Genomic DNA, 14712 nt, shown 5'->3' with positions numbered 1-14712 from the left:
AGCGGCAGCTCCAGGCCCTGGTGCTCCTGTGGTACCACTTCTAGGGTACATGTGGTTCTAGTCCATTTGAATGCTTCTGGGGCAAGAGACCTGTAGAGAAAGTTCTAGAGAGGAGCTGACGTAGTGACATTTATTCCACTCAGCCAGAACGACCTCAGCAGCAGCAGCTCTGGGGCCTGAGACCAATGACCCTCCTCTGCCCTGGAGCCCTGCCTGCGAGAGGGGCCCAGGGCCCGTCAGAAGCAGCCCTCATTTCACTAGCACACACGGCACGCAGTGCAGACCCGGCCTCAGACAGCTTTCGTCTCTTTTATTTTTTCTGTATAAAAGTTACACATTTGAAATGTCTGCAGGAAGATGCCACCATTGGCCTGGTTAGTTGGGGATATATTACAATGGGACGCTGTGTCTCGGGCAGTCAGCGTGTGCCTGCCCCCTGCCTGGCTCCACCCATAGTGCGGGTGAGAATTGGACCGAATCCTCCACCTGTCCGTGAGGACAATTCCCACAACCACCCCCCTCGGGGTGGGTGGCAGCAGGCCAAAGTCACAGCCAACCTGCAGCTCTAAGTGCAAGACTGGCAGTGACCAGAGCTGTGGGGGCGCCGGTCAGCCAATAAGTTAAAGACACACATTGCACCTCTGTCCTCACTCAAGGGGTCACCTGGCACTGCCCACCTGCTGCTGGGACCCTTCTGCTCATGGCTCCCAGGAAGATGCTTGGGCACTCTGGGAATGGGCATGGGGTTCTATTCCAAATTCAGGGAAGGTGAAGAGAGCCCCCACCCCTTTGTCCAGCTCATGCCTGAAAACAAGGGTCTGCTCCTGCTGCTGGGGGTGCAGGCTGGGTTTCTGGTTTGCGCCACAGAGGGGCCTGTGTGGGGCTCTCGTGTTAATGGGGAGAATTTCAGTTCACACAACCCCAGGGCCAGTGTGCACAGCGGCCGTCACACGCAGCATTCAATAGAGCTAGGCGAGGGAGGGAGCGGGGGCAAAGATGCAATGACGGGGCTTAGAGAAGAGGAACAAACTAAAAACCCAGCCCACACACAACACTGTTAATAACCAGCGGCTACACACACGCTCCTTAAATAATGAGGTGGCAGGTCCCCGCCACCCGGCAGGGCTGCTGCCAGAGGGTGCCCTCCCTCTATGTATGTACAGGACAAACACAAAAGAGGAAAAAGCAGCCCCGATTTTCTTCTTGATAAATGCTGCTGAAGACTCACGAAGGACTCAGAGTGACATGGTTGTTTAAAAAATCTAAATACGGGCAGCGCCTGTGGCTCAAAGGAGTAGGGCACCGGCCCCATATATGGGAGGTGGTGGGTTCAAACCCAGCCCCGGCTGAAACCAGGCTGAGTAAGCACAGTTGGATCCTGGGGTTCACTAGCCTGGGATTCACATGCCCAGGAGAAGTGAGGGCTCATGATGCAAAACAAGCTTGGGCAGGGAGGGGCGCCCCTCCAGGGCCAGGCTGGCCTTGGGAGGTTCCAGTGGGAACCTGTTTGCTGAACACCTCTGCAAACCTTGCCCCAGATTGTCAACCTCAGCAGGGAGAATGGTTTTTAAGGAAGATGGAGAAGTACCTGCTTCCAAAGACGCTTTCAGTAGAAGAAACAGCCTGTGCTGCTCAGCCTCAGGAGCACCTCTGCAGCTAAACCCCTAGCCTCCCTGCACCCCAGGGCCTGCCTCCTGGGCCTCTCGGGGACACCTGCCCTTCCCAGGGGACACTGACAGCACTGGCAGAGAGGTCTTGAGAACCAGAGGTGCCTGGCTAGGCCCCAGGATGGGCACAGTAGGAGGGAAGCTGGAGATGGGGGAGGCAGGAGATAAGGTTTAAGGCACACAGCAAACGACAGGGCAGGGCAGGGCCACTGGCCTCTCCCAGACAAAACAGCTCCTCCACCCCCTCGGAGTCAGCCCCCCACCAGTTCAGCTCTGGCACCTCTTTAGATAAGGTTAAACTCCAAGACTCCCAGCAACAACCGTCTCTAACCATGTCCCTCCCTCCCTTCACACTCCTCTTCCAGCTCCCCAGAGGCCCAGGAGGCTGTGTGGGGAGGGGCCTGGCGACTGGGGTGGGGGGTGACAGGGCAACAAGGGAGGCCCTGTGGGCACCAGTACCATGACCAGGAGTGCCAGTCACAGGGTGGCTGAGGTGCCTGCTGTACCTTCCTGGGCCAGATGAACGACTCACACCAGCCTCCACATCTAAGAAGCAGGAAATGGAAAGTGCAAGGGGCCTGCAGCAACCCAGAGGCCTCAGGCCTCCACTCCCCCGCTGTTCCTTAGTTTGCTGATGACATCCCAGCTGCTCCTGTGCTGCAGGGGAGTGTGTGGGACAGAAGGTGAGAGGGGAAAGATAGGAGTGAAAGCAGAAAACAAAATCCACCCAGGAGACCACGGCCATCAGCAGCAGGCCTGCCTCTGGCTCCATGCACTCGGGTCTGCTCCCCAGGGAGGGAGGCAGGAAGCTGCTGGCAGCAGTGCCGGCTCAGCCAGGCTTTGTGACGGAGGGGCCGGGACTTGTGCAGCTCCCGATGGGTCCCCAGTGCCCCAGCTGTGGCCACTCTGTGCCCTGAGCATGGGTCTCTATCTGGAGCCTTCTCCTAGATCTTCTCTTCCCGGTCTGTTTTTCTCCTCGTTATGTTCCTGGGTTTGATTTTCAGAGAGAGTTCCCATAGGGCCTCCTCGGCCAGGTGGTCACTAAAGTCATTGAAGAAGTTTATGATGTCATCGTTTCTCCGGATGTCATAATGCCTGTGCAGGGGACAAGGGTAGGCCGTGAGGGCCAGTGCGGGCACCATGGGGGCCATCCCTCACAACAAACTGATGGGCTGCTATTACCCCCTGGGACAGTGGAGGATGCCAGTGCTAAGAGCCAGCACCCTAGCACACGGGGTGAGCCTGGTGGCCACAGCAAGGGCTGCAGAAGCCTGGTCCCCTCCATGGTGCCTTTGGCACCCCGTGATCCCCCCCACATCCCCAGGCTCAGGCGGGCCCACGTTTGCCAGCTTTCTTTTCACAGCAAGGTGGGTGCTAGCTTCCTGGTGTGTGAGATGGGAGGACAGGCTGGTGGCATCACTAGGCTTAAGCCCAGGGCCAGGCATGGACTTTCTCATGTCATCCTGATGAAAACAGACCAACAGATGGAGGGGAGGGTCACTTGGTCCTCTGTGGCCTGCCCCTCTGCTCAGGGCCCCTGGGGTCTCTCCTGGCATCTGGGAGGCCTTAGACCCGCCCGCCCGGCAGGGCACTCACGCCTGCTGGAAGCACCGCATACTGTCCAGGATGTTGAACTGCTGCCATCGCTTAGAGAAGTTCACCTTCCCGTCGATGTAGTCTGGGTTTCCTAGGTGGACGAAGGTCAGGTCCTGCAGGATCAGCCCCCTGGGAGGACAGTAAAAAGCCCTGTCACTGTGGCAGAGAGCAACTCCCAAGGCAGCCAGTTCACTCAGCTCCGGCCATGCAGCCACTAAGACCTCGAAGCAAACTGAAGATGACTCTGGATGTTTGTTCCCTCTGGAGCCACTTCCCACCTCACCATCTCTGGATCCCTTGGAAGCCAGCTCAGGGCCTGGACATCCCCCCCGAGCCTGAGGAGGGACTGCCAATGAGCTGTGTGCAGCAGCGTGTGAACAGACTGTTGGTTGCTGGTGTTAATAATGAGCAGGAAAAAAACCCAAACCAAACCCCAAATATGGGGGGTAGAGACCCTGTGTTAACAGATGTTTCTGAATACAGAGGCCCTAATACCACAGGAGAAAAGATGGGGGACTCAGGGAGAACTTGCTGTAGGGCCCCGAGGTGGGTCTGTGAGGGGAAAGCACATGGCACTGAGTGAGGGCAGGAAGGTAGGAGGTGAGACTGCGGGACCTCTGTCCCTGCAGGTGAAGGCCATGAGGGCAGCCCCAACCTGGCCCCCAGACACTGCCGAGTCTTCTGTTTCCTTCTGGAGACTCCCAATGTCCTGTGATGTATTATAGGGTCTGATAATCAAAGAAACCCGTGTGGCTTTGATTTTCTTCCATTTTCTCTTTCTATGGAACCTATTTCCTCCATCCAACATGTGTACTTGGGAAGCACTTCCTGGACTTCTTCACAAAAAGTGCTTTCAGGGGTCCTGGAGTGGCTGCCTGTGCAGGTGGTTCTAGATGTGGCCTGGGCACGAAGGCCACGTGTCTGTCACCAGCGTGACTGCACACACTCACTGGCAGCTACAGAATGCAACAGGAGGGCGGCTGGGAGACGGGGAAGAACTTTTATTCTTGACCCCGTCTTCTGTTATAAGGAGTGTATTTTACTTTTACAGTTAGAAGTGAAAAGCAAAACAGAAGCATTCACACAAACGTCAGAGCTGGAAACCCTACATGAGGATTTTTCTGAGAAAGCCCAGTGTATTTTTGAGAGGCAAAGGGCCAGGGTGCTACTCACAGGTACGGGATGCATGGAGGCTCCACGTCCGAGAGGGCAGCCCGGTAGGCCCGGAAGGAGGACGAGCTGTCAATGAGCGTGCAGTACTCAGCCAGGCCCTGCAGGATAGGGCAGGGGTTAGTGAGCATGGGAACACTGCCAGGGGCAGAGCCTGGCCCTCTATGCTGCCCAACTTGTCTGCCCCCCTCTGTCCACATGGACAGGGTGCCCACAACATGTGAACATGGACCCTTGTCCCTGGCTGGGAGAGTTTAGTCTTTTTATTTTGTTTTATTTTATTTTTGAGACAGTCTCACTATGTTGCCCTCAGTAGAGTGCTGTGTTACCAGAGTTCACAGCAACCTCAAACTCTTTGGTTTAAGCGATTCTCTTGCCTCAGCCTCCCAAGTAACTGGGACTACAGGTGCCTGCCACAATGCCCGGCTTTTTTTTGGTTCTAGTTCTCATTGTTGTTTGGCAGGCCCGGGCTGGATTTGAACCCACCAGTTCCAGGGCTGGTGCCCTAGCCACTGAGCTACAGGTCCCGAGCCCAGTTTAGTCTTTTTAAACCAGCCAAACCCCAGTCACAGGGAAACTGCAGGCCCATCACCCCATAGGGCTTGTGCTTGGTAAAATTAGCCCTGAGCGACTCAGTGCCGGTGGCTCAAGCGGCTAAGGCACCAGCCACGTATACCTGAGCTGGCGGGTTCGAATCCAGCCAAACAACAATGATGGCTGCAACCAAAAAATAGCGGGGCGCTGTGGCGGGTGCCTGTAGTCCCAGCTACTTGGGAGGCAGAGGCAGGAGACTCGCTTGAGCCCAGGAGGTGCAGGTTGCTGTGAGCTGTGATGCCATGGCACTCTATCCAGAGCAACAGCTTGAGGCTCCGTCTCAAAAAAAAAAAAAAAAAAATAGCCCTGAGCACCCAGTCCTGTGTGCAGGACCCTGGAAGATGGGGCCCCTGCTCCTAAAACATGCACTGAACCAAGTCACTCCTTCTCAGAGCTGCCTTTGCTCTCACCACAACTGAGGTACAATCAGGGACGGCTTGTGACCTCCAGCTCCAGCAGGGCTGAGCTGCTTCTCATCCCTGCACTCCAACTCCTGGTAAAGAATTGGAATCTTTTTGTGAGGTTCTTGCCTAGGGAACTCAGTCAACCCTGCTCCCTGCTCAGAATGCTCTTCTCTTGTCTCATCCTGAAGTGTCACCTCCTCCAGGAAGCCTCCCTAACTCCTCAGGCCCTCTCTGATGTTCTTGTGTCACTGGGCTGAATCTCCTGCAATAATGGTCCACATTGTCCCTTTATGTGCACTGAGTGAGAGGCCCCCAGGTGACCTGGCTGACACTCAAAGCTGTGGGCTTTGGTGCCCTTCTCAAGAACATCTCTTCACACAGGGATAAAGGTTTAATTCCAGGTCAGGTGTGGAGGCTCACACCTGTAATGCTGGCACTAGGGGAGGCTGAAGCAGGAGGATTACTACAGACCAGGAATTTCAGACCAGCCAGAGCAACATAGTGAGACCCTCATTTTTACAAAAAATATAAAAATTAGCCAGGCGTGGTGGCACATGCCTATAGTTTCAGCTACTAGAGAGGCTGAGGCAGAAGGAACCCTGGAATACAGCAGTTTGAGAATTTGAAGTTGCAGTGATTTATAATGATGCCACTGCATTCTAGTCTGGGCAATGGAGCAAGACCCTATATAAAAAACAACAAAGATTCCAGTTCCTCACCGGGCCTCTTGAGACCCTCATCATCTACAGTTGGCCCCCTTCTTCTAATGTGGCCATCCTAGACTTGGCCCTGATCCCTGAGGACACCACCTCCTTGCCCCCAGGCTGTGCTGAGCTCTGTCCCCTTGGATGGAAATTTGCTTCTCTTCTCAGGAAGCTCTTCCTCCCTGTGGTGGTGGCATGCAGGACATTTCCTCCAGATTAGCTCACTGGCCCAGTAGCTTGCCCTATAGCCCATCTGTCTCCTTTTAGCACTCATCCTGCAGAAACCCACCCAATAGGATGTCAGCTGCTCCCAGAATAGCCTGTTCAGAAGGACAGGCCAAGGAAGGACCAACATGTAGCTGGGGCCCAGGGATAGGCTTGGGGGGCAGCAACAGGATGCCATGACACGATAGCCTCGGAACCAACCTTGAAGACCCCCAGGACATGGTGAGTGGATCAGAGAAAGGAAGCTGAGGCAGGGTGGGCAGCTGTCCTGGCCACACAACAGGTTGGTGGCAGAGCAGGCACCTGAGCTGCAGCACCCACGCCAGTCTGAGCACATTCTGCCACAGCTGTCGACCAAGGGCTAGCTTCCTTCCTACCCACATCACGAAGGCCACTTACCTCTGAGGTCTGTTTCTGCCACTCCAGCCTGCGGATGGGTGCTGAGTCTAGCGCTGAGAGAATGGCCAGGTAGGAGTTGAAGTTATTCAGTTTCCGTAAGTGCTGTGGAGAGAGGTGCAGCTGCTGAGAGCAGGTGGCAGGGAGCAGGTTCCAGGCCCCCTGCAGTGCCTGCAGGGGGTGCTCTGGAGAAGGCTCAGCCTCTGTTACCTTCATGATCTTGATGAACTTCAACAGCAGCCGTTCCCTGTCCTGGGCCTTTTCCTGTAACATGATTATTGACCGGACCCTGCATGGACCAAGGGAAAAAGAGGAAACAGCTGAGCTGACCACTATGCCTACAGGCCCCAGGTGGTCCTGTTGGAGAGGGGACCTGTACCTCCCCCACACCAGCAGCCATGAGGTCACACCTGGTGAATACCCAGTGCTTGTGAGGCCCTAGTCTCTGCTCTCAAGGAGCTCACAGCACCACAGGGACAGACATAAGACACAAAGAAAACACCACCAATGGGGCCCTCTGATTCTACAGGTGGAGGCTCGGGAGGATCAAGGCAGAGCCTTCCCCAGAAAGTGCCAGCTGAGTACCACTGGGGCTGGGACAGTTCCTCACGTGTGCTCAGGATTAGCTTGGGAAGACCAGCTGGTTCTTGACTTAAGAGGCCACTCTTGCCAGCCAGTCTCGCTTGTGCCATGTGTACAGTACCAATCTCGGCACTTGTGCCTTGCTCTGACTTATTCTGTTTGATGCCAAGATGCTGTGGGCACTTAGAATCACATCTCAAAGAGCCAAAAGTTCTGACTTCTGAATTATAAACACACTGTCAGGATTCATTTTGCTCTAAGAATTAAAGGCTAACAGAGCCCACTCTTGCTAACTGTTCCATCTGGCATAGTTGGTGTGCACAGTGCCCCAGCAACCCCCGACCAGCTATGGCAGACATGACTAATTGATTCTGCCACTCGTTCATGCTGAGCCTCTGCAACAAGCCCTCTGGGCCACTTCCAATGAGCCCCATCCTGTCCCTGCCCTTGTTCATGCTTAGTGCCCACAGGCTCCCAAAGGACTAGAAGCAGCAGTTCCTCCTTGCCTCTTAAGCTCTTTGCAAAGGAAAACACTGAACCCACTGGGTGTGCCACCATCTAGGGCCACAGGGCTTGGTGCTGTGGCCCCTGCTTACCAGTAGGACATGTTGTTGAAGTGCTCTGTGAACTGTGTCAAGTTGGGGCTCTTCTCCTCATTCTGCTCTTTTGCCCAAAGCAAAACCTCGGGAATCTGCAAAAGGAAAAACACTGACTAGAGGTGGAGCTCAGACTGTCCTATGGTGGGGCAGGTGGGGGGGTGTCCCATTCAGGGACAACCAGCAGTGGTTCTCCGGGCTCCAGCCCCACTCCATACCACACCTCTATTTTATAGAAGAGCTCAGCATCCAGCAGTGTCAGCTGCTCGGCTATTTCGTGGCTGTGAAAGTCATGCAAGGTCCCTGGCCTAGAAGACAGAGGTCAGAGAAGAGCTGTGGGACAGTGGTCAGTGGGCTGAGCAGGTTCTGGCTGCACTGCCAGAGCGCAGAGGCCACAGGACCAGCCGCTCCTTGGGTCCCTCTGGGCCACACGGTTTTCCCCAGGATGGTGCTGTCTCCCTTGTGAGCTTACAGCCAGTTTAGAGGCCTGAACTGTTACAGCCCGGCCCCACTTCCAGGTGGCCAGTGAGAACAGGGATGGCGCCTTCTAAAGGAAGGCTACACACTCCCAAAGGAGGAGCCCAGCAATCAACAGACCTGCAGCAGGAACGGAAATCATCTCTGGGCTGGGGGAGGGGCAGGCGACAGCCGGGGGGCCACCATGTTAGTGTGGGGAGGGGACACACTCCTCTACCTCTGTCCTGACGCCCCATGTGCCCTACTGTCCTACTTCTTGGTGACAAGGTGACTCAGTATCCAACACACATCTCCTAGAGAAGAGGCCCAGTCACAGGGGACCCCCGGGGCTGTCCTTGAGACACTCTGTCATAGGGTCTGGGCAGAACCAGGATGTGAGGCTGTGGACATCAGGGGGAGGATAACCTGAGGAAAGCTCTGGGGCACAGCTCTTGGCAGAGGCGGCGGAGGCTGCTCCTTACCTGGCTGCCACCCCCCTGGCTGCCAGGGGCTGGTCGGAGTTGGCACACCTGAGCAGCTTCTTCTGGTCCACCTTGTCCAGGATGTTCTTGCGGAGCACACGAGCCAGGCTGAGCTCCCCGCTGCACACCAGGCGGAAGACCAGCTCCATCAGCAGCCTCAAGATGTCCTCTGTCAGCTCCACGAGGCTAAAGGCCAAGGAGCAGGTGAGGGAGGAGCAAGGCCCTGGGAGATCTGGAGTCCACCTCCAGACACCAAGGGCCCCGGAGCAGCCATCAGTGCGCAGCTGCCCTCAGAAGAGCTGGGTGTGGTCTCAGTGGCAGCACGCACCTGCCGTTCATACTCGCTGGCACTGGACAAGAGCCAGGGACTACACTGGGAACTGGGCTCCAGAGACAAATCCTACACAAATCCTGCCCTGGGGGGAGCTCATGAACCAACCCCCTAGAGAACCGTCCACACCACGGCCATTTCCCAGTTGTGTAGACACTGACGGTGGCCATCACCCCCGGGAGAAGGTAGGAACTCAGTTTATTCCTTTCACCTCTGACTCTCCACACCCAGCAATGAGCTGTTTGATACATATTTCTTTCTTTTTTTTTTTTTTTTTACAGATAGAGTTTCACTTTACTGCCCTCAGTAGAGTGCCGTGGCGTCACATGGCTCACAGCAACCTCCAACTCTTGGGCTTACGTGATTCTCTTACCTCAGCCTCCCGAGTAGCTGGGACTACAGGCGCCCGCCACAAGGCCTGGCTATTTTTTTGTTGCAGTTTGGCCGGGGCTGGGTTTGAACCCGCCACCCTCGGTATATGGTGCCGGTGCCCTACTCACTGAGCCACAGGCACCACCTGATAGAGATTTCTTTTTTTTTTTTTTTGGCCAGGGCTGGGTTTGAACCCGCCACCTCCGGCATATGGGACTGGCGCCCTACTCCTTGAGCCATAGGCACCGCCCTGATAGATATTTCTTAAATGAATAAAAGTAGCAAGTGATGTGTCAGAGAATCAGCCAGCCACAGAAATGCTGGGGGGCTGCCACCATGCAGCTTCCACTGCAGCTGGTGGCTGAAAGCACAGGTGGTGGTGGACAGATCCTAAGACATTGGCAGGAGGGATGACTCTGGGTGGTGCAGGCTCCTCTCCTGAGGAAAATTCAGGGCCTGGGCTGGGGCTGCAGAGGTACCTCATCCTGGCCTATGGGGCAGGTCATTCTCTCAAAGAGCGCTGGTAAAGCAGGCAGGAGCCAGCCCTGACCCGAGCTCTGTGCTCAGCCACAGCACACCCCTGGGAAAGGCAGGAGGGACAGGGACAGGCTGCCCCCTCTTAGCACTCTGAGGCTCGCCCAGCACTCACCAGAGCTCATCCACCACCCGGACCAGCACGAAGAACGTGTTCTTGCTGACGCGCTTCTTGAATGTATCGGCGAAGGGAGAGAACTTCTCGTATGTGGACCGTGGGTTAAAGAAATAGCCACGTTGGGGCGGGGGATATAAGTGTAGGACTGCTTCTAGCTACCATTTACTGAGTGCTTACCATGTGCCAGGTACCCTGCAATGAAGCATCAGCATCCGGAAATATAGGCACAACGCTTGTGCAAAGTGACAGAGCTGCAAAGCCAAGGCTGGAGCCTCAGCTGCCCTGACCCAAGGACTGTTCCTGCCTCCCTGCTCCCCTGTAGGATGCCCTGCTGAACCTCAGGGAGAGAAAGGTGGTCCAAAACCCGAGGCCCCTGGGAGATGCTTAAGCCAGTAGTGTCTCTCTCCACTCTTTCTGTGAGCTTCCACCTCAAGACTGCTCTCCAGGCTATGCAGCGACTGCAGCTTCAACACTCTCCCAGGCAGCTCTTGCGCTTTTCTGATACCAGGCAAGATATCAGCAGCACACTCCAGACTGGCTCCTCGTCCCCAAGGCGGCCTTCAACCCCTCGGCCAATCTCATTTGTACCTGAAGTTGGAGGTAGTAGTTTCCTGCTTTGCTTTCATGTTTGCCATTGACTCTCTAGACCCTCCCTGACTCCGTCCTGCCTGCTTTCCAGTGACCCATGACCTTCCACATCCCAGGGTTGGAATGGAGCTTCACACCAGAGATCTTCACACTGCTGGGCACGGGGGTTTACAGCTAAACAGGCCCAGAGCTGGATGCCATGAATGTGCCTGAAGTGGCCAAGCAGAACAGAGGCTGGGAGGCTGAGAGCCTGGGCACTGGAGGCAGAGGCGGGGGGCGCTCCCACCAAGCAGCCACACAGGTCATCAGAGCCTTCATCCCTTTGAGCCTTGGTTTACTCAACTGCATGATAGAACATTATACAGTGGCACCATGGACAATATGGCAGTCTTACAGCTGACATCACACGTGCAAGCCTGTGTCTTGTCTGACTAGTAAGTTCTCAATGTGCGAGTGACTGTCATTTGCTGGGCCAGGTCTATAAGCAGGTGCTATGAATGACAGAACATATGAGGGCACCGAATCCTACCTGTGGGAAATGCTCATGCCTGTCTTGACATGCGGGACATTCTAAGGGCCACAGCTAGGAGGTCTGAGGAAGGACAGGGGCTCAGGGCAGCAGGCAGGGGAGGGAGAGGCTGCAAGACCATACTGGCGGCAGCTGCCAGCAGATGGCAGTAGTGGCTGCCCTCCTGACACAGTAGCTACATGTTAGCTCTAGAGCACCAGCAGGGGTGGACTTGAAGAGGCACCAGGCAACAAAAGTGGCTCCTTCCAAGCCTCTGCGGGCTTCCCTGGCCACTGTTGCACAGAGTGACATTTGCCAAGGGTGGGTCCTGGAGCTGAGTGGTAGGAGGGTGCTACAGCCAGCCTGGGAAAGGATATCTGTACTGCAGCTTCTTGATGAGCTCCTCGGGCGTGATGAAGGTCCGGTAGGTGGTCAGGAAGGCCTCACAGTACAACACCAAGTCTAGAGAGAGGGGCAGCAGCGCAGAGTCAGGGTGCAGGGAGCCGGGCTGGAGGAAGCCCTGCTGACAAAGCTGCCGTGGGGAGAGCTGCCCTACCTTTCCTGTCTGTCTCCGTAGCGTGGACCAGTAAGATGTCCCCAGATCCTCCACGGACATCTGGCCCGTCGTCACCCTGTAATCAAAACAGCCAAAGAGGGTATGGGGCAGGGCATGGTCTTAAGAAAGCAAGTTAGGAAGGAACAGGGATGCAAGGACAGAGAGGCTGTGCTGCACATGGCCCTCCTGTGACACCAGGGCCCTGCAGCCTAATGCCCCCACTCGGCCAAGGCCAGACTGAACTGCGTCTAGGAGCTGCCCAGGCACTGTGGGCACAGGATACATCACTGCTTTGAGGACAAAGCTGGGTCAAGGGAAACTGTCATTTGACTTTCCTCTGCTCACCAACCCATGGGCCAGAGGCGAGAAGTTCTCACGGGTGGAGGACAGTGGGACCCCATGGGGGGCAGGACAGTCACCTCCCAGATGCCTGTGGAGGCAGCAGGACCATTTTTTCATCTGTTAATATTCCCAGACTGCAGCTAGCTGTCCCAAATGTAAACCCTTTTACCCAAGGAGAAGTACAGGTCACTTAGATTCTTGGAGGCAGCCCTTCGTTAGAGGGATGTAAATGTCACAGAGACGTTCAAAGACATCCAATGCCACTAACACGACCATCAACCCCCACCTGCCAATTAAGGAGCAAGTTTGGCTCCAGGAGGGCAAGTAGGGCTTCAACCACCTGGCCTCGGGCCAAAAACAATTGTCACAGAGGCCCCGAAACAGGCCCAGGACAAACACCCAGAGCCTTTCTCTCCCTCGCTCTGTACTCCACAGGGCGGAACCAACTCCCAAGCGCTGCTTGCTGCACTGCACACCCCAAGACTCCCAGTCTTTTTAGAGCTTTGGTATTTTACTCAACTCCAGGGTCCCGAAAGTGTTTCACCTGGATTTACCTCCAGAGGAAGGGGTCATGCCTCTGACATGCTTTTCTGGGAGAAATTTATGGAAAGGATTGTGAGATATCACTTCTCTCTGCAGAAGGGGCTGGCTGTCTGAGCACCCTAACAGCCCAGGTGCAGCCACGTCCTGGGCCACTCCCTGCCACAGCCAGAGCTGGCTCAGCCTGGCCCAGGAGCAGGCAAAGGGCAGCATCTGCCTTTTTGTCTGTGTGTGAGTAACTATCATCAGAGCCCAGAAATGCAGTCACCTCCTTCAGGGTTGGGGAGGGGGTCAGAGCTATTCACGGAGTTGTTTCTTTGCATTTCCAGAAGTGCACAGGGAGAAGAAAGCACTCTCGGTCTACCTTCCTCTTACTGCGATGGTTTGGGCAGTGTTCTCACCACTGAGGCTCTGCAGACAAGGAGCAGGATGAAGGTAGCCACAGTGTCCAGGCCTGAATTTTTTTTTTTTTGTAGAGACAGAGTCTCACTTTATGGCCCCTTGGTAGAGTGCCGTGGCCTCACACAGCTCACAGCAATCTCCAACTCCTGGGCAAGCGATTCTCTTGCCTCAGCCTCCCGAGTAGCTGGGACTACAGTAGGCCCCTGCCACAACGCCCGGCTATTTTTTGGTTGCAGTTTGGCCAGGGCCGGGTTTGAACCCACCACCCTTGGTATATGGGGCCGGCGCCCTATCAACTGAGCCACAGGCGCCGCCCCAGGCCTGAATTTTCTTAATCAGCTGGTGTCTCCCAGGCTGAGCCTACAGGGGGGCTATTTTACCAATAACATAAAACTGGCCCACATAGGCCAGGGCTTACCACATGCAGACTCTGCGCTAGCACTCACAGATTTCATCCTCACAACACCCTCAGGGGTCCTATCACTTGAGGATCAGAGGTTCCAGGTAACATAGCCAGATCACTTCCCAGAAGCACTCAGAGAAGGGGGCAGTGCACTTCCCCTGGTACTCACCTCTTTGGGAGCTCAGAGCTGGGCACTCAGAGACTTGGTCTCCATGCCTGGCTTAGACTTCTCTGCTTACAATACCTCAAGGTCACACTCTGCTCAGCCCTCCTTGCTCTCCCTCCCTGGGAGTCCTCACCTCTTGCTTCAGTGTCAATCTGGCCATAATCTCGCTGTGGTCAATGAGGGATAGCTCATCCACCTCCTCCTCTGACTCAGCTGACTCCAGAGTATCCGGTGACTTTAGGGCCCTAGAGGCAGAAATGGTTTGTGTTGCAAACATCCAACAGGCCCCAGAGCTCCCTGGTGCCCAGAGGCCAAGGCAGTGGCAGACCGTGCACAGGTGTTGAACTGCTCCCTGGGTGGCAACTCTGCTGCCATGCACTGGATCAGCAGCTTGTTACTGCTCAGCCAGGTGACCTGAGGACTCTTCCTGCACTCTCTGGATGCCCGATCTGTACATGGAAGGGATTCAGCTGGGATATTAAGAAGGCTCCACCCAGCTGTATGAGTATATGAGTGATGGTCTCAGCCATATAGTGAAGCCCACCATGTGCCCTGTCAGCACTAAAGGAAAGAAGGAGCAAATGGGCACGCAGGTGGGGAGATGGCAGCATGGGTCAATACTGCTCCGGTCCCTGAGTCTCCTCTGAGGGCCAACTTGTCACTAGACCTTTTGCCTGGCACTGAGAAAAAGCCATAACCAGGCATACGGGACCCAGTGTCCTCAACAGCTCAGTCTAATAGGAGATGGCCTGTAAAACAAGTGGTCATGGCAGCACAAAAGGGGATGAGCACGACCTGCAATCATAGCCTTTGGGGAGGCTGTGCAGGAGGGTAGTTTGAGGTCAGGAGTTTGAGACCCGCCTGAGCAAGAGCAAGACCCTCATCTCTACAAACAATAACCCAGAAAAATTCTCCGGGTACAGTGGCATCACACCCATAGCCTCAACTACTTGGGGGGCTGAGGCAGGACTGCTTGAGCC

The 14712-nt window shown here is 55.4% G+C and overlaps 1 protein-coding gene across 18 annotated transcripts in view; it reads right to left on the bottom strand.

Moving 5' to 3' along the window:
• Positions 1–289: 289 nt before the first annotated feature.
• Positions 290–14712, bottom strand: part of RAPGEF1 (Rap guanine nucleotide exchange factor 1) — a 161286-nt gene continuing 146863 nt past the window's right edge. For all 18 annotated transcript variants that reach the window (XM_053559333.1, XM_053559346.1, XM_053559436.1 and 15 more), the window contains 12 exons: positions 13866–13977; positions 11880–11955; positions 11701–11785; positions 10225–10317; positions 8873–9058; positions 8158–8242; positions 7935–8029; positions 6967–7045; positions 6760–6861; positions 4437–4534; positions 3264–3392; positions 290–2762 (listed from right to left, as the gene is read on the bottom strand). In XM_053559333.1, the coding sequence (XP_053415308.1) occupies positions 2612–2762; positions 3264–3392; positions 4437–4534; positions 6760–6861; positions 6967–7045; positions 7935–8029; positions 8158–8242; positions 8873–9058; positions 10225–10317; positions 11701–11785; positions 11880–11955; positions 13866–13977 (1291 nt within the window). In that variant the 3' untranslated portion in view covers positions 290–2611. The remainder of the gene's footprint in view (positions 2763–3263; positions 3393–4436; positions 4535–6759; positions 6862–6966; positions 7046–7934; positions 8030–8157; positions 8243–8872; positions 9059–10224; positions 10318–11700; positions 11786–11879; positions 11956–13865; positions 13978–14712) is intronic.

The sequence above is a fragment of the Nycticebus coucang genome, chromosome 2 (assembly GCF_027406575.1).
Source record: "Nycticebus coucang isolate mNycCou1 chromosome 2, mNycCou1.pri, whole genome shotgun sequence".
Lineage (NCBI taxonomy): Eukaryota > Metazoa > Chordata > Mammalia > Primates > Lorisidae > Nycticebus > Nycticebus coucang.
The sequence above is the reverse complement of the archived record's forward strand: the minus strand, read 5'-3'. Positions and strand labels throughout refer to the sequence as shown.